This window comes from Embiotoca jacksoni, unplaced genomic scaffold (genome assembly GCF_022577435.1).
Source record: "Embiotoca jacksoni isolate LCO1_2020_lvr unplaced genomic scaffold, fEmbJac1.0.p SCAF_42, whole genome shotgun sequence".
NCBI classification, from domain to species: domain Eukaryota; kingdom Metazoa; phylum Chordata; class Actinopteri; family Embiotocidae; genus Embiotoca; species Embiotoca jacksoni.
In genome coordinates, this window is record NW_027185395.1 from 1,116,427 (window position 1) to 1,141,426 (window position 25,000).

At 42.4% G+C, this 25,000-nt stretch overlaps 2 protein-coding genes across 2 annotated transcripts in view; both read left to right on the forward strand.

The window, feature by feature from the left end:
• The window catches only part of dcc (DCC netrin 1 receptor), a 328,455-nt gene that overhangs the window by 29,177 nt on the left and 274,278 nt on the right, over window positions 1-25,000 (forward strand).
• On the forward strand, window positions 8,212-9,157 carry LOC138210013 (piggyBac transposable element-derived protein 4-like). Its single transcript, XM_069168907.1, is given in 6 exon segments — window positions 8,212-8,581; window positions 8,584-8,685; window positions 8,688-8,826; window positions 8,828-8,945; window positions 8,947-9,026; window positions 9,028-9,157. Coding segments are annotated over 6 exon segments (939 nt in total).

Here is a 25,000-nt window from a genome sequence, read left to right on the forward strand (position 1 = left end):
TGTGTGTGTGTGTGTGTTCATGTGTGTGTGTGTGTGTGTGTGTGTGTGTGTGTGAGTCAGAGCGAGAGAAGCCTCGGGCCACAGAAGCTTGTTTGTTTCATTTACTCCGTTGGTTTAATAGTTGATCTGGTAGAGACAGAAGAGACAGAGACAGACTGAAGAGACAGAGACAGACAGAAGAGACAGAGACAGACTGAAAGACTGAATAGACAGAGATAGACAGAAGAGACAGAGACAGAAACAGACAGAAGAGACAGAGACAGACTGGACAGACTGAAGAGACAGAGACAGACAGAAGAGACAGAAACAAACAGAAGAGACAGAGACAGACAGAAGAGACAGGGACAGACAGGAGAGACAGAGACAGACAGAAGAGACAGAGACAGACAGAAGAGACAGAGACAAACTGAAGAGACAGAGACAGACTGAAGAGACAGAAACAGACTGAAGAGTCAGAGGCAGACTGAAAGACTGAATAGACAGAGACAGACAGAAGAGACAGAGACAAACTGAAGAGACAGACAGACTGAAGAGACAGAAACAGACTGAAGAGTCAGAAACAGACTGAAGAGTCAGAGACAGACTGAAAGACTGAATAGACAGAGACAGACAGAAGAGACAGAGACAGAAACAGACAGAAGAGACAGAGACAGACTGGACAGACAGAAGAGACAGAGACAGACAGAAGAGACAGAGACAGACAGAAGAGACAGAGACAAACTGAAGAGACAGAGACAGACTGAAGAGACAGAAACAGACTGAAGAGACAGAGACAGACTGAAAGACTGAATAGACAGAGACAGACAGAAGAGACAGAGACAGAGACAGAAACAGACAGAAGAGACAGAGACAGACTGGACAGACAGAAGAGACAGAGACAGACAGAAGAGACAGAGACAGACAGAAGAGAGCCGGTAAGTGAAATCACTGCTTCATGTTGAAAGCAGCAGGTCACAGAGAGGTCTGGAGCTGGCAGGTCAGGTGGAGCGAACAAGTGAAGGAATGTTTTAAAGAGATGCAGCGTGGAGCACGTTGGACACCAAGTAGGTGAGCTGGAAAAGTGTCATCACAAACAAAGCAGTATTTATTTACATGTAATTATCAGAGCGTTTACAATAATCATTCAAAATCAGCAGGAAGGTGAGAAGAAACAGCAGCAGCTCTCTCTGTTTTCACTTCCCTGTCATTTCTCTTCTGTCTGTAGATTTCTACAATAAAGGTAAAATAGAAAAAAGTTCTATTTACAACCATTAAAAGAACCGAGTTAAGAATCTGTCTGTCAACATCCTCCGCTGGGCTTCAGTACTAAAACACTCACAAGCAGCTAAATGAAATGCGATTCAACACATCGGATTGTCTTTTGGACATTTTAGCCTCACAGCTCCTCTGAGGGTGGAGCTCAGCTTGTGTTTGGAGTTTCTCTTGTTCTCCGACGGACGTCCTTGACGGAGGTTTTGTCTCCGTCCACCGTTCAAGGACGTCTGTCGGGTTAATTGGGGATTCTGAATGTCAGCATGAATGGTTGTCTGTTTCCTGTCTGTCTCTCTGTGTTGGCCCTGTGATGGACTGGCGACCCGTCCAAGTCGTCCCCCAAAGTCAGCTGGGATCCAGTCCAGCCCCCCTGATCTGATTTAAATATGATTCAGTTTCCAAATCAAAAATTGGAAACACACAATGCAGGTGTAAAAAACAACACACACACACACACACACACACACACACACACACACACACACACACACACACACACACACACACACACACACACACACACACACACACACACACACACACACACACTAGACGACTCCATCTGGGGGAGCACTGACTGAGTTCTTTGTGTTTCAGGTGATCAGCTTCTCCTTTGTTCTCTTGATCTTTTCACTTTCTTTCCAACAAAGACATTTAATGAACTGTGGGAAGAGTTCTTTTCAGAGCCCGGTGGGAGAAGTAGGACCACGGCGAGCAATTACTCTTTCATATGGAGTCATGTATTCTATCGTGTATTCGTGTCATCTATCATGTCGTGTGGAAACAGACTTCAAAACAATCTGCACTTTTCCCTGAAAGTGAAAGAAACCCAACTGTTGTCAACAATGAAACTAGCCAAAAGCTAACTGTGTAACTTTCTACAACCATATTGGTCTGAATGGTCAAACAACTTGCCGTCCCGCCAGCATCCTCTACAGGCTGCACGGCAGCTCAAGACGACATTCAAATCTAAAAGGCTCATTTCCTGGGGGACATGTTATGGTTCTTCAAAGAGTTGTTAAATAATTACTACATTTTGCTGAAAATTCTTGGCTGTTTGAAGGAGTTACAACCAGCGAGTTCTTAGTTCAGATCAAATCTGAAGATTTATCTTTTATGCAAGATCGGATTGAAACGATTGCTAAGAGAAATATTAATAATAAGAAACACGAGAAAAATTCTGATGAACAAAGCAACAAACCATCAGCCTGCCTCTTCTCGCCGAGAACTTACAGCTTGAGTATTCGCTGTGATTTTGGTCTGGAAACTCTGTTTGAATTAAGGACTGCTCAGCCACTCTGAAGAGGGAACCAGCAGTGACCAGTGGAGGCGGGGCACAACATGGTGGTCTTTGCCAGTTGGTTGAAGGCTGTTCCAGTAGTTTACAAATTAACTCCCATTAGGATCCATTAACTGTAAATAACCTTCACCATATGAGGCCAGACACATGTTCTCACGCAGGAATATCAGGCTTGCAAAACCAAGGGGTCAATAGTTCGAAAAAAAAAAAAAAAAAAAAAAAGAAACCGTTGAGTGGAGGGAAATGATCTGTAACCAACAGCTCACATGGTACATTCACTTCCATCGGTACAACACAGTGATTCAGACTGCATGTGTGGGATCTTTGAAATCCTACCTGGGACTCCTTCGTTCAGAGAATTTCCAAGAAGACATTGACTGTATCATTGGTGTCCTTAACTCCCCCACAATCCCAGCAAATACAAAGATTGGACCTTTACAATGATGAACTCCTCAAAGATAAGGATTCCATATCGTAGCAGTAGGTGGCGGTAATGTTCCCTCTATTTGCAATTTGCCATTAAAACGAACACGCTTGCTAGACTGTGCAGACCAGAGGGGTTCCTCGAAGGGCTCCGAGTCCCTGTAGGAAGTTCTGTGGGAGGGGCGTGGCCTGATGAGGGCGTGGCCTCTGAGTTGAAAAGGGCTGCTTTCCTGTGACTGTCTTTCTTTTCCTCTGCTGCTGACCACATGGCCGACATTTAGATTCATTTGCTTTTGTTATTTCAATTTACACATACATTCACTCTTCACTCGTCCCCACATGCTCACATTACTGATAACTTATATTCCCACATTTTGTTCTGAGTTGCTTAGTTTACTTTAATAAACCCTCTTTTCTCTTTGGGTTTATGTGAAGTCTCCCATTTGTTGTCCAGCCTTGTTGTGACAGGTGCGCTAAAACGAGAAAAATCTGCAATTCTAGTTGAAGTAAATTAAATCTATTTACTTTATTTACTCAATGTACTTTGCATAAGTCTTTAAAAAAAAAACACGTTTTTGCCCTAATAAAACGTGTAAAGACGCATCGCACAGTATCGAAGCAGCTCAGCACACAAAGAGTTAAACACTGCGGTGGTCAAACTGTTCACTTTATGTGTCTGTGCAGTGTGGAGGACAGTCAGAGCAAAGACACCATCAGGGTGCATCAGGTGACGGTTCTCCTCGTGGGTTTTATGGCCTCAGTTTGAAAGTCAGCGAGGAGCTTCATGTCGTACAAGAACGACGGTTAATGACGCTGCAGAGCTTCACAAAATGTCCAGGGTGGTTTAACTCAGCTCGAAGCACAAATATATGTCAAAACTCTGCCTCATGAGCTCTGGGTTCACTTTAGGAGGAATTTTTAATCAAAAAGAAACCAGTCATTTATATTTTTACTCAAGTAAGTCTGAATTCTCCTGAGATTTGCCTCAGTTTTGTGTTCTCCACTTTACTGCGGATTTCGTTCATCCTTCGCGTCATTCATCGAGATGCAGGCCAAGCTGAAAGATTCACAATTTTATAATCACACCGTACTGCACACAGACTTCGTTTAACCTCAGAGCCTGAGCATCCAACAGCTGTGATTAGAATTCAAACAGAGAGGTGCATTTAATTTATCTCCCCGGACGGCCAGCAGGCTGCTGCTCATTTATCCTGATTTAACCTGAACGGCGCTGCAGACAGACTGAGAATCAGCCGGCTCGGTCGCTGCAACAACCAAAGTGTTAAAGTGAGAAGCTGCACAACACAAAACATAAAGTTCCTCCTCCAGCAGCTGAGGGGTTTTCTGTCTCCGCTGAGGAACAGTAAAAGAAAGTTTTTATTGTTTCCACTCAATATAACACTAAAAGCTTCAGCAAGGACAAATCAGCAGTGAATAACCCGTCGTAGTGTTTTTTGTTTACCGAGCACACAAATAACTTAAAACTGAGTCATAAAGATTCAAGGAGGCTGTTTGTCTGTCAGCTGTCCTTCAAAATAAAAGTCTGATTCAGAAAAAAAAGAAGAGATGAAGAGTAACTTTTAAAATCCAAAACTTTAAGCTAAATATAAAGATTTCCTGTTGATAGTCAAACTCTGCTGAGGATATTCACAGAGAAACATCAAGACATTTTAAACTATAACAGCAAAGCCTTCTGTGTGTTCAGTCCTTCAATGCTGCAACCACCAAAGGGAAAATATGTTCATTTGAAGCTGTCGTACCGGTTCTGGTTCTTCCCCATAAAACCTCTGACCCGACAGCTCCGTGACTGCTTGCTGTGTTAAATTTGAGCAAGTACACGTGTATCCGATTACTGGTACTCGTGAGGGAGGATTGTGACACGCGGTCATTGAACTTCACTACCATCTACTGGATTTTAAAATGGTAATGTTAATAGAAATGAACAAGCATTTCCTGATGTGCCCTGTGATTCAGATCGGATCCAGAATCAGTTCTTGCTCCGCCCATGCTACACCTTTACAGCAATTTCAATGAAATCAGGCTGGTAGTTTAAAAACGATCAAAGACGTGTAAAATGTAACACTTTGAAATGTATTTACCTGTTAAAAGCAGAAATTATTGAAATTAAATGATTATATTTCCATATATTTTCAGCACTAAGCTATTTCTCACACACACACACACACACACACACACACACACACACACACACACACACACACACACACACAATGTTACAGCTCCCTCTTAACTTTCAAGACGGTAGTTTGACAAAGAAATTGACTTTTTTTCTGGAGCTCTCAATGGTCTGTAAATATATTCCAATTATATTTTATATTTAGTCATTCTTCAGAAACGTGAAACATTTAGCGATTATACTTGAACATCACTGTTTGTATCACAGATTGTTCATCTAGTTACAGCTACCTGCTCCTCTACCAGGAGGTCCAGTTGAAGTAAAGCTGCATTGTGAAATGTTCGTCTCCTTCGTCTGTGCTGACATCAAAAGCTCCGCCGCTGCCGACTGTCACGGTGTGGCTGTAAAACAGTGGATCATTTGTTTGGAGCGTTGCAAACTTGGCAGAATGACTCGTTTCACAATCAGAATTTGATTCATTCTGACCGACAACATTCAGAAAGTCTTCAATTGCCCCGTAATTAAATGACTTTATTCCAGTTTCAGTTAGCATTGGTCTCAGGTGCACAGGCTCTGTTTATACAGAAAGACAGCAGAGAGCAGAGATCTGTGTGATTGGCTCCATCAGCATCGTCTAATGACTTTAAAAATGTGCACAAACATCCACCAACAATGCCTCTTCGCCTCTTTTCGATTGGCCGTCGTGCGAACTTCTCCGGATGACATCACATTCACAAAATCCCAGCGACATTAAAAAAAAAGAGGTCAATGTGGGAAAATTGAATTTAACACTTAATGGGCTTAAAATAGTTTCATTCCTGCATGAGATGACAGACATGCAGCTCCAAACGATGTGAAGATTGTCAACTCCACTGAAGGACACGTCTGCAGGAGCTAAAGTCACAGAGGAAATGCTAATGTACCGGAGCAGATGTTATTGGTGCTTCTGCTGCCGAGGCTGATGCTAATGTATGACATGAAAGTCAGAACGTCTCCTGGTGCAACACGCACACACACACACACACACACACACACGCACACACACACACACAAACACACACACACACACACACACACACACACACACACACACACACACACACACACACACACACACACACACACACAAACACACACACACACACACACACACACACACACACACGCACACACACACGCACACACACACACACAAACACACACACACACACACACACACACACACACACACACACACACACGCACACACACACGCACACACACACACACACACACACACACACACACAACACACACACACACACACACACACGCACGCACACACATACGCACACACACATGCACACACACATGCACACACACATGCACACAGGTACATAACACAGAGACAATGCGATTTAAGACATCAGTCAGACTTGATGTGACAAAGAAGAATGTCCTTGAATATAAATGAATTCACCGGAGGAAGACAAAAGAAGGAGGGGAACATTTTTTACATAAAATGTTCATAAGATTTTTTAGCTGCTGCTTTCAAGGCCACATAGAAACAGCTATTTGATTTATCTCGGCATTTTGTAGAGATTTATTAAAGCTGCATTAATCAACATTTGACCACCAGAAGGAAGCAAAACACAGAATTAAAGTTGAGCTTTTTACAGTTGTGGTTGACATTTTAGCAAACAGCTTCTTTTTTACGCATTCAGCAGACAAACAGCAACATTATTGTTCCACTTTCTTCACCAGCTAACTGCCGCCTGCTGATTGTTGGCGTACTCGTGGTTTACTGTGGATTTATCAGAGCTTCTTTGCTAGAAATGTATGTCTGTCCTGCTGAACACAGACTTAATGAGAGCTGCAGAGTTGGTTATAATTGGAAAAGCATGTAGTGAAATAAGCTGTCGTCACAGTACTATAGAAGTATTGCTTAATGTGTTTTCAAAAATGAAAATGAAAATTATAACAAGCATGACTCAGTTTTCAGTTGGATTGTTTTCCACTTATTTGTCCACCATCAGAAGAAAACAAAGTTTCCATCCCTGGTTAACGACCACCGCTGAAAATACAACAGCAACAACTACAGCTGCAGAGATCCCAACTCACAAAGCTGACTGTTGGCCATTCAAACAGAACAATCAACTGTAACAGAGTGGAATAGAACAGGTCTTCTGGCATCTCTACAAGATTATTTACAAACCTAATTTCCATCGAGGAAGGTGGAGTAAAGTTGGTGACATTCAATCCAAAGTCTATTTCTAAAAATGCTCCTGGTCCTCTGACCTGTGGTGTTCCTCAAGGCTCAATACTGAGCCCGTTCTCCTTCAGCCTCTGCATGCTGTGGCCATTAATATTGCTCTGTTGATCATGTCAAACTTTGTTTGTCTCATTCAAGACCACTTTTATAAAATTGTCCAAAGGACACTAGTGTATGGTTAAGCAACATTACACGAGAGGATGTGCTTTAACGCCATTAACCCTTGTGTGGTTTCGGGTCTGTGGGACCCGTTTTCATTTTTTTATCAAAAGGAAAATGACATGATTCATTATTTTTTCAAACTGAGACTCATTGGCATTGGCTCACTTTCTGTGAAGAACATATATCAGAACACATTTTCAATGACCACACACCGTACACCCCCCCTACACATTTATATTACATACAGGATGTTCGGGTCCACTGGACCCGCGGCTAATAAAAGTGTGGAAATTGTAGGTCCTGTGTACCTTCACTCTCCTTATCCTTCCTTATCACAACTGATCAAGATGGCCAAAAGATTCTCTGCTCAGAGGGCCTCGCAGTTGATTTTAGAAGAGAGAGAAGCTTTGGATGAAGATGTAGAGGAAGAGGTTTCAGAATGTGAGGATCACATTTCTGAAAAGTCAGAGTCTGCTAGTGACTTTGAAGAAGAGGATGAGATTGAGCATCAGCTAGTTCCAAAACAAAGACGAGCCACAGGACCAGCTCGTCAGCAGCCAGGTCCAGGACCAGAACAAGCCCGTCAGCAGCCAGGTCCAGGACCAGAACAAGCCCGTCAGCAGCCAGGTCCAGGACCAGAACAAGCCCGTCAGCAGCTAGCAAGTGAAGAAATATGAATGTCAAAAAATGGTGAAATTGAATGGTCCAAGAAATGAGCCTCCCCGCATAGCTGCCCATGTGATAAGGATTCAACCAGGGCCAACACGGATGGCAGTTTCTCATGTGCAGGACATCAGGTCTTCTTTTGAGCTTTTCATCCCAGATTCCATCCAGAACATTATTCTAGATTGCACTAATTTAGAAGGAAGGCGTGTTTTTGTAGAGAGGTGGAAGGAGATGGACCAAACCCATTTACATGCCTACTTTGGGGTTCTTATCCTTGCTGGAGTTTTCAGGTCCAAAGAGGAATCCACAAAGTCCCTGTGGGATGAAGAAACTGGCAGAGAACTTGTCCGTGCAACAATGTCTCTGGAAAACTTCCACATCATTTCCAGATTATCCACTTTGATAACCGAGACGACAGACCAGCTCGACGGCAGAGACACAAGCTAGCTGCCATCAGGACAGTGTGGGACAAGTGGGTGCACCGCCTCCCCCTGTTTAAAACCCCGGGCCTAATGTCACCGTTGATGAGCAGCTGATGCCATTTAGGGGCCGCTGGCCCTCCAGACAGTATACACCATCTAAACCTGCAAAATATGGTCTAAAGATCTGGGCTGCCTGTGATGCCACTTCCTCATACTTGGAACTTACAAGTCTACACGGGGAAGCCTGATGGAGGAGCCCCTGAGAAAGATCAAGGATTGAGAGTTGTCCTGGACATGACTCAGGGACTCAGTGGACACATCACATGCGACAATTTTTTTTTTTACCTCGTACAAGCTGAGACAGGAGCTCCTAAAGAGGATGCTGACCGTGGTGGGAACGATACGGAAAAACAAGTCCCCAACTGCAGACTACAAAGAACAGGCCTTCCAAGTGTGTGTACACGGCTGACGTGTCGCTGGTATCTTATGTGCCAAAGAAAGGCAGGAATGTGGTACTCATGAGCACACTGCACACATTTTATTAAAAAACAAACAAAAAACGAGTAGCACTTAAAGTTGATAAATGTGATTTAACAAAGGTTAAATTAAAGGTGCAAATATTAACCATATCTGCTGTTTATATTGCTTGTAATTGGGATGAAGTAAACATCTGGTGAGTCATTTAAAATAAGATTGTTTGATTGTGTTGAATTAAAAGCCCAAAAATGCAGCGGTCCACCAGACCCCCGAACACTGGCTGAATAACAAAAATATGAACAACACACAAGTGTTAAAGGCAGACGCCTCGGTCCTGACGGCATCACTGTCGTACCAATAATGACGTTAAAGAATCACCTTCGACTGTAATCGTGTGATTATACAACAAATTACCCACTAAATAAAACACGCAATCAAAATGTGTTCATATTGTGGACTAATTCACTCAAAAACTTTTTGTTAGTGCGACCTCCGTTTCCATGGCAATACATGGGGAAAGACTGGCAAGTGGAAAACAATGAGTCACGTCAGTAACGTCAGTATGTAACGTATGTAATGTTTACTACTCCAGGAAGTAGTCTGACCCTTAGCAACCACCTAGCAACAGAGAGGATTTCTAGTCTCCAACTGAATAAATACAGAACATAGAAACATTAAACTGATCAGCTAGTTCAGTCTGGTTGGAACAAAGATATCTGATGAACAAAGATACCTGATGAACAAAGATATCTGGTGAACAAAGATATCTGATGAACAAAGATATCTGATGAACAAGGATATCTGATGAACAAAGATATGTGATGAACAAAGATATCTGATGAACAAAGATGTCTGATGAACAAAGATGTCTGATGAACAAAGATATCTGATGAACTAAGATATCTGATGAACAAAGATATCTGATGAACAAAGATATGTGATGAACAAAGATATCTGATGAACAAAGATATCTGTTGAACAAAGATGTCTGATGAACAAAGATGTCTGATGAACAAAGATATCTGATGAACAAAGATACCTGATGAACAAAGATATCTGTTGAACAAAGATATCTGATGAACAAAGATGTCTGATGAACAAAGATGTCTGATGAACAAAGATATCTGATGAACTAAGATATCTGATGAACAAAGATATCTGATGAACAAAGATATGTGATGAACAAAGATATCTGATGAACAAAGATGTCTGATGAACAAAGATGTCTGATGAACAAAGATATCTGATGAACTAAGATATCTGATGAACAAAGATATGTGATGAACAAAGATATCTGATGAACAAAGATGTCTGATGAACAAAGATGTCTGATGAACAAAGATATCTGATGAACTAAGATATCTGATGAACAAAGATATCTGATGAACAAAGATATGTGATGAACAAAGATATCTGATGAACAAAGATGTCTGATGAACAAAGATATCTGATGAACAAAGATACCTGATGAACAAAGATATCTGTTGAACAAAGATATCTGATGAACAAAGATATCCATGTTCTCATGTGTTTTTAACATTTTAGCTCCGTGTCATGTGTTCAAACCAAACCGGTCCAGCTAGCCTCCTCTAGGATTGTAAGTGCGTGACTATCCGTGGTGTTACGGTACGGGTGCTCGGAGCGACCAAAAAGGACCAAAAGAGACCCGACTTCACCAAATGGGTCATTTAATAGAACTATAACAAGTAGAAACTACATTATATTACATGTTATATGAAAATAAAATTCAATAATACAATCCAATTCTATAATCCCATTGAGAAGGAGGAGTGATATTTCCAGTGATGATATGATGATTTGTTCCAGATGTTCAGTTAACCAATCAGATCTCTGGGGCGGAGCTATTTATTTATTTATTTGACCTTTATTTAACCAGGTAATATCAATTGAGAACCAATTCTCATTTACAATGATGACCTGTCAGCACAGTCCTGAGGTGCATGTTTTTGGATGATGGGAGGAAGCCGGAGAACCCGGAGAGAACCCACGCAAGCACAGGGAGAACATGCAAACTCCTCACAGAAAGGCCCAGGACCGGATTCGAACCCAGAACCTTTTTGCTGTGAGGCGACAGTGCTAACCACTGCACCACCGTGCCGCTACTTGTTGTATAATTGCAAAACGTCTTTTCTTTGTCCTCAGCAATCATTTTTTCAAGCTCAGACAACGCTGCTTCCTGCAGGTAGTAGCAGCTGTAAGACTACAGGTGAGGTAATGTTACAGATCGTCATTCACATGAGGTCAGGCTTCGATGTGTATTAAATTTTTTCTCCGGATTTTGTTGCAGTTTAAATTATATATTAGTCTGGAGTCTGCCTGCATGTGGCAAACGGAGGATCCGAGTGGTAGAGCAGTTAAATGGAAAAGACCAGTCAACCAGGAGGAGCATTGAAATTCTGAACAGACGCTCACACACACACACACACACACACACACACACACACACACACACACACACACACACACATACACATTCACAGGAACATACCACACACACACACACACACACACACACACCACACACACACATACACACACACACACACACACACACACACACATTCACAGGAACATACCACACACACACACACACACACACACACACCACACACACACATACACACACACACACACACACACACACACACATTCACAGGAACATACCACACACACACACACACACACACACCACACACACACACACACACACACACACACACACACACACACACACACACACACACACACACACACACACACACACACACACACACACACACACACACACCACACACACACACACACACACACACACAGGAACATACCACACACACACACACACACACACACACACACACACACACACACACACACACACACACACACACACACACACACACACACACAGGTCCTGTAGCTCATTCTGGCTCTCTACACATCAGTGGCAGCTTCGAATGAAGATTGAATATCCAGAGAGAAACAGAGAGAGAGAGAGAGATGAAATGAGATGACTGTGTGTGTGTGTGTGTGTGTGTGTGTGTGTGTGTGTGTGTGTGTCTGTGTGTGTCTGTGTGTGTGTGTGTGTGTGTGTGTGTGTGTGTGTGTGTGTGTGTGTGTGTGTGTGTGTGTCTGTGTGTGTGTGTGTGTGGTATGTTCCTGTGAATGTGTATGTGTGTGTGTGTGTGTGTGTGTGTGTGTGTGTGTGTGTGTGTGTGTGTGTGTCTGTGTGTGTGTGTGTGTGTGTGTGTGACATCTCTGAGCCGCCTCAGTCGTCAGCTCAAACCTCTGACTCCGAGGTGCGTTCTGATTGAGCAAAGTAGTAAATAAAAAAATAAACAAACAGTGCGTCGTAATCAGAGCTTGTGATTCCTCTCTGCTGCACCGCCTAATTATGCGTGTTTATGTAAATGTAGAGTGTTGATGAGATGGTAATGGATATCCCAGATTGGCTTTAATGGATTCTAGAGAGACTGAGAATTAAACCAGCCTGTCTATTAAAGGGCTCAGAGGTGAAGGAACCCCCCACCAGGAAGCAAGAACACACACACACACACACACACACACACACACACACACACACACACACACACACACACACACACACACACACACACACACCCCTCCTTCAGACGGCCATGTTAGAGGTTTGTCTCTCCGTGGTGTTCATGTCTGATCCGTTTGTCTGATCATTTCAATACAAGTTCATTTAATCAATAGGTGATCATGTGCTTAACCTGCTAATCACAGCTGAGATGGGAGATTTCAGGATTTTCACCAGGAGGCTCAGAGATTATTCCAAGAATTTCAGTGGAAATCTCAAAAATATATTTCAGAGTTTGAGGGAAACGTTCATGGAGATTTGAAATGTCTTTCAGGGAGAAATGGGAACATTTTCAGAAAGCCTGCAAGGTGTTTCAAGGAGATTTGATCGTTTGAGGCTAAAAGGACATTTCTAGATATTTCTTAGATATTTTAGGGAAAACGTATCGAAGGTTTGGGGGATATTTGCACCTGTTTCAGTGAGATTTACGGATGTTTGAGAGATGCAGTAAGGTTGTCTGTGTCTGGGCAGGCAGTCACCGACCGATGTCACAAATGTCTCCATTCAGTTAACGTAGCAGCTCAAGCTCATATTACACATAATCGACAAATGTGCCTCGGACCGACTTCAAAGTCTGCCAGATGTGGTTGTAATGCACCATCACAACTAATCAATGGACACGTGTGTTCACACGCTGCACTCATCCAGCACAATGAACAGCTTTGTTTGGGACATGATGAGAGAGCGTGGCTTTGGTGTCAGTGTGCTGATGAACACACATCAACGGTGCAGCAGGATGAAGACAAAAAGAGGAAATCTGTGTCATCGCATCAGTAAACTTCCATATTGGTACAATATGCTCTTTTATAACACCTGGCAGCTGTCGCTACATGTGACGAGCTAACCGGTGAGCTCACTCACCATGACGCCGCGGCAGGTGGTGAAAAACTCACTGTGTAAGATGGAGATGGACGATTCACAGACCGTGGAGTCGGTCCAGGCTGCGTCTGTCTCAGAAGCTACTATACATGCGCAAAATGTTGGAGACGGAGGTGAAACACAAATTAAAGTAAAACCTCTGACTCAGCATTCAGGAATGAGAGACCACCATGACAGCACCTCACCGTTTCAGAGATCTGAGAAGATTTCAGGGAGATTTAAAGATTTTTTTGTGATATGAGAACGCTTCAGTGAAATGTAAGGATGCTTCCAACAGATTTAAAGATGCTTCAGATAGATTTTACAATCTTCCAGGGACATTTAAGAACGAATCAGTTTTAGGGACGAACATTTCTGGTTGGGTCGGAGATAGTTGGAGAGATTTATTTTTTAAGGGAATATGAAGTTTGAAATATTTTTTGAGCTTTCATGATATTTAAGGGAGATTTGAAATAATATTTCAGAAAAGACTGAGGCTGTTTCTGACAAAAGCAAATTAAAATATTTACATTTTGTTTGTTTATCTGTAAAATAAATACATTTTTCTATATTTTCTATATTTTTGAAACTGAACTACAGCATTGAGAACAAATAAATACAGTATGTGTGTGTGTGTGTGTGTGTGTGTGTGTGTGTGTGTGTGTGTGTGTGTGTGTGTGTGTGTGAGAGAGAAAGAGATGAGCGATCAGGCAGATTGACAGGAATTAGAGGCTGCCTGCACACACAGAGGACAGGCTGATTACAATCAATAATCTATCAACCACTGCCTGACAAGATGTATTGATCAGAGAGAAGGGGGGTGGGGAGTGGGGGGGTGGCACCACATAAGGACACAAGATGAACAGTCGCACACAAACACAGCTGAGTGTTGAGCTGTCAGACAGCAGTTTCTCTGTTTCTCTTTCAAAGTTGGTTAATAAGTGAACTTGTTGAAAGCGTATGCAGCTCAGCACTGATGGACTTTATGTGTTATTACATCAAAATAACTGTTATCTACAAGTCACGTACAGACAAAAGACATATTTTAAACCGCTGCTGTAAAGACATGAATTAATGTCAGTCAGACCAACTTGGATTTGCTCCTCGTGGCTGTCAGCACCACGGACAGCTCCACACCGTCACGCTGAGTGTGGAAGCTCCTCCAACATTTCTAAAGCCAGTTGTTCGGTGGAAGATTGACCTTTACTGTAGATGTGTGCTGCCGTGGATTTGAAGTATTGAGAGGGTTAATCATTTTCAATCTATACTTTCTGAGCTTGGAAGTTAATTGTCGACCTTCCAGACCTGTGTACTGTACTGACATGAACCCCGTATAGACTCAGCCTCAGTGGTGTTACTCTACTGATCTGTACAGCACAGCTGTTCACAGGTTTCTGTCCACTGCTACACTAAATAAATACAATATGCATTTATTACAGGTGTTTTCTTTTGTATATCTTTGAGCTTTGGGATTCAGGATTTGGATGTTAAATGGCCACTTTGGTGGTGCAACATATACATATTTAATTTTTGTGTATTTTTTATGATTGACTTCCACTTGTAGAACAAAAAAAACAACAACATAAAAACAGATCTGTCGAAGGAACACATGCTACACATTTCCAAAATGAAGTTTATTACTTTTTATTTTTAGTGTATTAAAATAATATTTCATGTTTTAATATGCAATTAAAACTGATTGAAGACAGACATGTAGAAATCAGCACACACACACACACACACACACACACACACACACGCACACGCACACGCACACGCACACGCACACGCACACACTCACACACACACACGCACACGCACACGCACACGCACACACTCACACACGCACCCGCGCACACACACAAGGAAACATATGGTTGTTGTGGTGTGTGTGTGAAGGTCATCAGTTCCTGTCTCGTCTCTGCAGGATTTGACCCTCGTTGGCTCAACTTCTGCCAGATTGGCCAAATTACCCACAACACCTCAGCCACTGCCAACACGCAGCCGCCAGTGTTTGTGAGTCTCCTCGCTCACCATACGGTGCGTTCATGGACAAACTCCACTCAGCCTGTCGATACTGAAGGAAAATAATGAGAAAGAAAACACCTCCTGAAGGAAAAGCTGTTTGTGTTGCAGCTCCTTTTAACTCTGTGTACAACACGTCTTATTGTCGCCTGTTCTGATGCAACAACGTGATGTGTTTCTGTACGAGTACATTTTAAAAACTCTGTATGAAGTCACTGGAAAATCTGAGACAATCAAAGAAAATCAAAACAATTAGTAAATAAAGAAAGCCCAATGAAATGAAGATTAAAAGAGGAAACGATATGGAAGAAGATAAAATCATAAATGTAAAAATATATAACAAGGAGTTTTACAATATTGATAAATACAAATGGGAGAACAGCAGGATAAGACGAAACATTCAGACAAACTATTCTTGTGCTTTATTTTGGCGGGATGTCTCATCCTGGAGCAGGTCCAGTTCTCGCTGTGGTCCAGGACGCCTGGTCGGCTCCTCCATATGGCGACAGGACGCTCTGAGCGCGCTCGTTACGCCTCCGTGCCAACAAACCACAACTCCAAGGTCAGGAGACGGCTCGTTAGCAAGGAGAGGCTTCACGACAAGAGAGGTTCTTAACGAAGGAGACGGCGTTAACGAGTCCAACGAGCGGCAGCTTCAAACTCTGCCGAGCTCGTTTTAGAAGACGACGATTGAGTGTTCCGTTTACACACAGGTCAAAGGTCACCTCAGCGATCATTCATAAGACATCATTAGACTTTTGGTTTGAAATGTAACTTTAATGAAACTGAGGTTACGAAGCTATTTAAAACAATTATTACATGAAATAAATAAGAAAATTAGATACGTCCATTTTTAACAACTAAGTCAGAGAAGTGAAAATGACACTTAAGAAAATAACGTACAAAATAAAGAACTGAAAACACATCAAAGAACAGTGGATGTTTGTTAACGGCTTATGAAAGTATTATAGTATTATACAGTATATCTCAGCATATATCGGATGGATTCCTGCTCATGTTTAACAGGCAGTGACGAGGCCTTATTTCACCTTCCTCTGGATACTGTTTGTATTTTGAGTGAAATGTCTGATGATGACATTATTAAATGTGGTTCTTCCATCGTGTTCCTGTCAGGGCCGAACTTCACACCTCCGCTGATCCTTTGACTTTTCACACCAAATATGTACAGAACTATTAACATTCCCACCAGCCTCAGCTCGACTGTTTCGTTTCATAAAAATGAGCAGTTGTCACACGTTAACATGTTAACTGATGCAGATATCGTGAGCATGTCGCCATGCTAATGAACTTAGAGACACCTGCACGGATGTCTCAGACAGGATTAACATTATACTGTGAGGTGGGTGATAAAGACATCTGTCTTGTGTTTGGTGATTTCACTCTTCTTTCTCAATGTTATTTTTAATTTATTGAAATTACAGGATATAATAACAGACATGAATTTTCAACAGGAGTCCCACCGGAAGAAAACCTGCCTGAGAATCATCACATTTTGAAGGATCACAGTCTTCTTAGTGTACGTCACAAACAAAAGCCGCTAACAGCTGATTCTTCCTTTTAATGGCACTAATTTGGCAAATGAGCTCTCGTGATGCTTTCAGAAGAACTTCGTGGGTTCACCAACGGGACTGTGTGTCGGTACAAACATGTTTCCATCCGATCGACAAAAAACATTTACGACTTCACACCAAAGTTGAATTTCACACTGAGCTGATAAAATGTAGGAAAAGGACAAGAAATCTTCCAGCGGAAAAAAAATCCTTAAAAACACCAGATTTCTTGTGGGATTTGAGATTTCAAAGCAGTTTTGCTGAAACACATTAATTAATTTTGGTGGTAAGAATTACTGAAGGCCAACTGGTCTCTGAGCTCAACGAGGCTATGTCCTGAATTCAGATCTCTAGGGAGTAAAACATTAGGTATGCACTGAGACTACCTCATACTCCTCTTTTAGGAAACAAGTCACTAGTTCTTGTTCATTAGTGGAATATATTCATGTGAAATATAAATCAAAATCAAGTCATTTCAATGATATTTCTACACCCTCAAATTAGAAATTAGCCTGAAGCCTGAATGGGCTGAGTGTGTTCAAAGTGACTGTTTATGATTCAACCCTGGTTATAATGACTTATTTCTCTCGATAAGATCTACAGTGAGATATGGATATTCATTAATAAACTATAATGGCTTCAGATCGAGGGGTTAAATGATTATTCTGTAGGAACTCTGAACCACCTTCAGATTTACTCAGTTGGATGAAGTCAAGTACGCTTTTGTTAAATCTGCTCTCTGATCAGTTTGTTCAGGATTCAGACACCGGCAGCCGTAATTAATCAAACGTTTAACACACAGACGCTGAACTGCCTGCTACAGTATCTCCATCCTCTTCATCCTCCATCCTCCTCATCCTCCTCTCTTCCTCTGGATTGATGACAGTATCTCTGCCACCTCATCCACATACAGAGGATTCTTCTTCTTCTCTGCCCCCCCCCCCCTTCCCTCTCATCCTTCCACTTCCTTCCTACCCGGTTTCCCCCCACTCTCCCTCCTCTTCCTCCTCTTCCTCTTCCTCCTCTTCCTCCTCCTCCTCCTCCTCGGCCTTGCAGTGAAATAAAAGATTACGGGCAGACGAGTCATTATTTCCAGTGATGGCAGCCATACATCACTGAGACTGCACAAGAGAGCGGCGCTGGGCGAGAGACAGCAGCCGTGAGAGGAGAACCGGAGAGAGAGGGGGAGGTGGGTGGATCGAGCCTGAACCAGAATGAAGCCGAGGATGAGCTTCGAGCCTCCCCCTGTTTTTTCCTCCTTTTCTCCTCCTTTTTCTCTCCTCTCTCTCTGAAGCAGTCTGTGTGAAATGAATGGCTGCTACGCTGCCATGGATCAGTCTCAGTGTGTGTTTGTGCTGAAAGAAGTCAAACTGAAAAATAAAACAGGTCCACAGAATCTCCGGATTGATGTGATTTATGCATAATTCACTGTAGTTAATTGAATGTGCAGCGGCGGGGTGGAGAGAGCCTTCATCAGGATGTCATGTGATCAGCAGAGAGATTTAATTGGCTCAGACTGATTTGTCAGGATACAAACGCAGAGCTGGGTTTTGGATTTGGGGACAGTTTCCTGCAGGTCTTTCATCATCACAGTGAGGTTGCTCGGTCTGCTGGGAAAAACACCAAAACCTGTTCTCTGACTGTATCTGGCAACCTGTGCTGCAGCCACAGCAACCCAGTATCACGGCAAAGCGTGAAATAGACACGCCCGTCCACTACAGCAAAAAACGTGAGCCACGCTTTGGCCACTCGAGGCGCGACAGTTTCACATTTTGTAGGTGTGAAATTTACACGTACGTAAAAGTAATGTAACAAAGGCTCACGTGATCAGGCACAAAGCACCTTTTTGGGTGGTATTAGGAGGCAGGAGGAGTGTCTTGGTGACAACTTTGCTCTTTTCCAAACCACAACCATGTGTTTTTCCAAAAAGTTGAATTCTTCTGTCCGTATGCATGAAGTAGCTTTCATTTCCGTCCACGACAGGAAAACGTGAACCTGTCACACCAAGACAGGCCAAAGCGTGGCTATTTCACGCTTTGCTGTAGTTGATGGCCGTGTCTATTTCACGTTTTGCTGTGATACCGGGTTGGCCAGAGACGCCACATATAATTCATTTAATTACATTTCTTTTTAAACATGGCACGCTAATACACAACCTGCAACATGTTAATGCTTTTAGAGCTTCAGAGGTGATAGTGTGTGTATTTTTACTCTTTTATATGGATAGAGTTGTGCTAGCTGTCTCTAATGCTAAGCTGGACTACCACTGTGTACTTGAAGGTAAAGGCTGGTTGTGTATTTTTCAAATAGTCTCAGAAATCCTCTGAAACAGCTGGATATTATAGTTTAACACTCACAAGTCAAACAGAAGGAAACTTGTTGGGGACTATTTTCAGAAGTGGATTATTTTGTTGAGTGTTTGTTGAGCAGTGTGGTGTCGCTGCGATGGAAAGCATGTTATCAACAGATCATGTGGCTCGATGCTGATGTGAAGCGCACTGATGCGTTTTTCTGAAGTTTTTGATATCAGAGGAGCGCCATGATCAGAAGAAGATATCAGGCGTTCATACACTCAGTTCTTGTTAGCGGGATGCGTTCAGTTCCGTTTGGATCTTTTCATGAGATTTGTTGACTATAGAAGAAACATTTACTCTCGAAGCTCTCTTGCACTTGAACTACCGTGCCTTTAAAATGCATATTTCTTCTTTTATATTTTAACTTCCTTTGTTTAATTTTATACATTTTATCTGTTTTTATGCATTTCATTTCTTTTCTATATTTTTAAATGTTCTTTTATATCTGTTTTTATGGGTCATTTTCTTGCTGTGAAGCACTTTGAGTTGCATTTCTTGCATTGAAGGTGCTCTATAAATAAAGTCTATTATTATTATTAAGTGTATTAAACAGAATATTACCAGGCTTCTGCTTAAACGCATAGACTCAAGATTGTTTTCATCTCGTCTTACTTTCAGAGTAAATAAGAGTGTGAAGTAGAACGAGTGTGATGCCCCTCCCGTTGTCTTGGAGGGTAAATTGGCTGACAGGAGTGTCAGCTGACGCCGTTCTCCTGGACCGGCCCGGCTGTAGAAGCTGGTCCATGTGTTTAGTCTGTTTCTGCTTTCCTTTGTCATCACATTATTTTGGGTTTTCAGCATGTATGACACGCATCCACTTCATTTACATTTATATTTTTTCACTCCATTCTTGGTTTGAGTTCATTTATTTTCACTGAATTTAAATAGTTTGAAGTGACTGCCTACTTGACACATTCTCCGAGGCAACTTGTGACATTAATAATGGCGATTTAAGGTGAATAAATGACAAAGATGCTAAATACTGGCTTGCAAATATTTTGCATCAAAACTCTTCTTACTGACATTGACTGCAAATTAAAACACTTTTTTAAGGAGATTTGTAAATGGATTTGCTCCAGTTTATTCCACATCATAAAAATGATGGATTCAACAAACATCATCCACTGATGAGGATCTTGTCACGGGTGCATCTCAGTCCCACCTCCCCGGTTGACCCATGGCAGTACGTCCATGTGGTCTCTCTTAGCTGCACCGCTATGCAGCCTTTTACTTTAATTATGTTGAAGTTATTGATCTGAGCTCGTGTGACATCACGTCCATCCTGCTTCGACACCATGTGTTTGGTTCTTTTAATCTTTTATTCACAAATTAAAATCTCAGAAAAATCTACGTCCTCCCGAAAAAATTATATTCACGTTCTGTGTGAAAATACTAACGACAATAACAACCGTTCAAAAATATATTGCCATGTGAATTGAATGCGTGAAAGGAAATGCCCCCCCGGTGTGTAAAGACCTTTACTCTCACTCAAAAGTGGAACTGTCCTCTTCAGCACGTTGCTGCACCATCTCTGCAATTTCAAAGTTTTAATGTCATTGTCTTTGACATTTCATGAGTCCCAGATTAGAGGACTCCAACAAGTGAGTGGAGGCAGCAGGGAATCTAGTTTTCATGAGGAGCAACTAAAAGAAGGTTAACCTTGAGGAGTTTTACAATAAATGCTTTTTATACCAACGTGTTTTCCCCTGGAGCTCCTGCTGGGATAACTGCGCTTGATGGCTGGAAGCCATGCAGAGCTGCTTTTCACCTCGAGGCTCCAGCAGTTCAGTATTCTTAGCGACAAGTGTTTCAAGAGGACATTTATTAGAAGTAAGGGCAGAGGTTGGTCTCAACATTGGAAGGGACACAGCCCCCCCCCCCCCCCCCCCCCCCCGTCAATACACAGCTGCATTAATAACCTGTCAAACAGTAATGCATGAGAATCAGGTTCAATGATCCACACGACCAACTGGAAATACAATTCAATTCAGATGATGAAAATGTGTCTCTGACTGACATCAGTCACTCTCTCTCCTCCTCCTCTCCTCTGTCTCTCCTCCTCTCTCTCCTCCTCTCTCTCCTCCCCTCTATCTCTTTCTCTCTCTCATCCTCTCCTCCAGTATTTCTCTTTTTGTGTCGTCCCGCCAAATCGTTCCTTTTTGTCTCTCTGCTCTCCACAGCTCTCTCTCTCTCTCTCTCTCTCTCTCTCTCTCTCTCTCTCTCTCTCTCGCTCTCTCGCTCTCTCTCTCTCTCTCGCTCTCACTCTCTCTCTCTCTTAATATAGATAATTAAGATAATTTCCTGAAATTATAAACATCTTTGTGTTTGAGTTGAATTCCAGAAATGTGTCTCACACTACACAAACAAATGCAGGTCCATTTGAAAGGGATCAGACTTAATGCTAACCCGATCCTGGACACAGAACCTGCTCCGCCTCTCATCTTCATCACCTCCCTCGGCCTCTCAGCCTCTCATCTTCATCACCTCCCTCGGCCTCTCAGCCTCTCATCTTCATCACCTCCCTCTCATCCCGTCCTGCATCCTGAAGCTGAGCTCTGAGTCTTTTCATGTCCGTCTGTTTGAGTGAAGAAAGTAAAAACAGGCTCAGAATCTTGCAGTGAAATTAAAAACATATGGATGAACCTCATTTCAACATAAATTTAAACCCTTGACACGAACTGAATCAACAAAAAAACATTTTATCAGATGATGTCTGTGTGGCATTTCATATGATTAATTCTGAACTACAAACAGGCCGATTCTAAACTGCTCTAGTTACCTGCATCAGACTCAGCTGCCTCTCTGGCTCGTTCACATAATCAAAGAAACACCGTTAGTTAGTTAGTTAGTTAGTTAGTTAGTTAGTTAGTTAGTTAGTTAGTTAGTTAGTTAGTTAGTTAGTTAGTTAGTTAGTTAGTTAACGACAAGACCGCTCAAAACATAACATAAAAGAGCTGCTCAAATATTGGTAGGGAGATTATGTCCATCCATATGCAAACCTACACCCGAGTAAATATTTCAAGTGGAGTGAATGAAGCAGGCACTGAAATGTGCATGTTGGGGATCATAGTGCTCCGTATGGAATTTAAAGTGCTCCTGTTGAGAGGCAGACATATGAGATGGGGGAAATAACTTCTGCAGACTGACCACTGCATCAGATCAAAATGAGTGTGACGTTCAACAATTGTTATTATAGTTATCTTCAGCTCCATCCGGGCAGGATTTATTCCTCCAGTGGAGGTGCTGTGATTTTTCCTGCCCAGTCAGTGAGTTTGTACTTGTGTTTAAAGTGAGTGTTTTCCAGACGAGACCTGCTGTTTGAAATTCAGCTTTTGTGTAAAATTGACAGAAAATGTTGCTGCTGATTTTACACCATGTGACGTGTGTTTACATAACGTCAAAATTAAAGCTATCCCCAATTCCTTTAATGACTCACGTTTAAAATCCCTTCTGGAACTATGAGTTTCATTTCCACGACCAAACAGCGAATAGGAAAAAGAGGAACGGTGATAACATCTTAAAGGAGAGGTAAGCAGATCACTACTGTCTGCTTACATCATCATCACCTGTAATAACAAGACGCTGTAGTGACAGGACAGCAGTAGAGAATAATGCAGTGAGGAAAAAGATGTGTTCAAATGTTTCTTTACAGTTTCTGTATAATTGCTGAACGAGTGTGATGCTTCCTGACGCCGGTGACAGATGTGCAGATGTGTGCTTCCATCCACGGCTGTTTGTCCCTGAAGCAGGAAGTTCTGTCCCAGTTGAACATCGCACCGCTCTGAACGTCCTCTCAAACCAAATCCTCTTATTTTTCTCTGCTTAATGAAACAGGGACTTATCTGCTGATCAAACCTGATCTAAACGCTGACTTTTCACTGCTGGCTCACACAGATTTTCATATTCAGCTGCTTTAAATAATCATCTGTCCAGCAGCACAGATCAATGCAGCAAGCTGTTGATCCCTGTTGCTGACAGCTTTGCTTGAGCTTTAAGCTTCAGCAGCCTGAAATACAGATTGATTCAGAAGCATTTATGTACGAATACAGTGGTGTGCAAAAGTTTTAGGCACTTCAGGGACCATTAGAGAGGCACCCGATTGTCATTCTGCAATAGGACAGCAAGCCTGAACCTCCAAACAGAGTCATGAAGAAGTCTTCAGTCACAAGAAGAAGTCCAGCAGCAGATGGTGCGACCGCCTCGGAGCCCTGATCTCAACATCACGGACTCAGACTGAGATTACATGAAAAGACACTGACGTAGAATACATCATAGATAAATAAATCCTCAATAAATGGAGCAACTTGTCTGCTAAGTACTTTGAAACCAGTGCAAGCAGACTGAGGAGGACTGCGTGTCGACTGGACATAAACGAGGGGGACGACTGTTAGAAAGACAAAGTGCGTCTGCGATGATACCAGAAGGCTCCGTGTGTCAACCTGAAGGCCGAGTGCACGTCAGACATGTAGATATTAATGTAAAAGCAGTTTCCCGTTGTCCTCCTGAATCAGTCAGACCTCTCCATTAACAACCTGACGGTGCCGTTCTGACATGTTATTGGATGCAGAGACAGCTGGAGAGACTGAGAGCTGATGAACCCGCCGCCGCTGCTCCGAGGTTTAATCAAAAACTACAACTCAGGCAGAGTGAACATGTGCTGCGGAGAACGGAGGAGCCCACGAGGGACTCTAAGAGCATACTTAAGAAAATTGAAGTTGACAAGTGGACCAGGAGGAAGTGATTCACATATTTAGATCTCTGCGGTTATTGAGGGAGGCGTGTGTCTGATCAGTGCTGTGACAGTGATTTCTGTTGACGTTAATATTCTGAGGCAAGTTCAATGCAACTTTTTTTTATTTTTTGTAGTAAATTGACCCCTTTGGCCTTCAATCTGTTATTCAAGGAGACCATGTGAGCCGTTCAGAGGGGAAAGTTTCTTTGAGGGAACTAAGTTTAGTGGGTTGAACTCTCTCCACCCTGTAAGTTCCTGGTGGCATCTGCTGATAAAACGCAACCTGATGGCATTTTTGGGAACATTGCATAGCGTGATACATTAGTTATAACTTAGTTTAGTTTAGTGGTGTTTACTGACTCGTTGTTAAAAGGCAGTTATTTGGGTTTAATGAGGAGGAAGAATGTCAGTATTTGGTGGAGTGGTTCAACACTTAGTCCAAAATTCACACCTTTGTTGATTTCAACGTGGTGCAGCTGCTCTGACTGAATTTAGGGATACAAAGAAAAAACAGACTGAAGCTTGAGGGGTTAATGCAATATCACAAAGGTAGCTCGCGAACTGGTCTAGATCACCATGGTAACTCATGCTGCAGGGTTAACCTGCTCCGGAGAAGTTTAACTACAGATCAACACCTGCCAGCAGCCCAACGACTGGCCAATCAGGTCACTGGGAATAGTGGGAGTCGTCCTTCCTACTGGACGAGGAGTTTCATTTTAAACAAAGTGACACAATAAAATGCAGCAGAT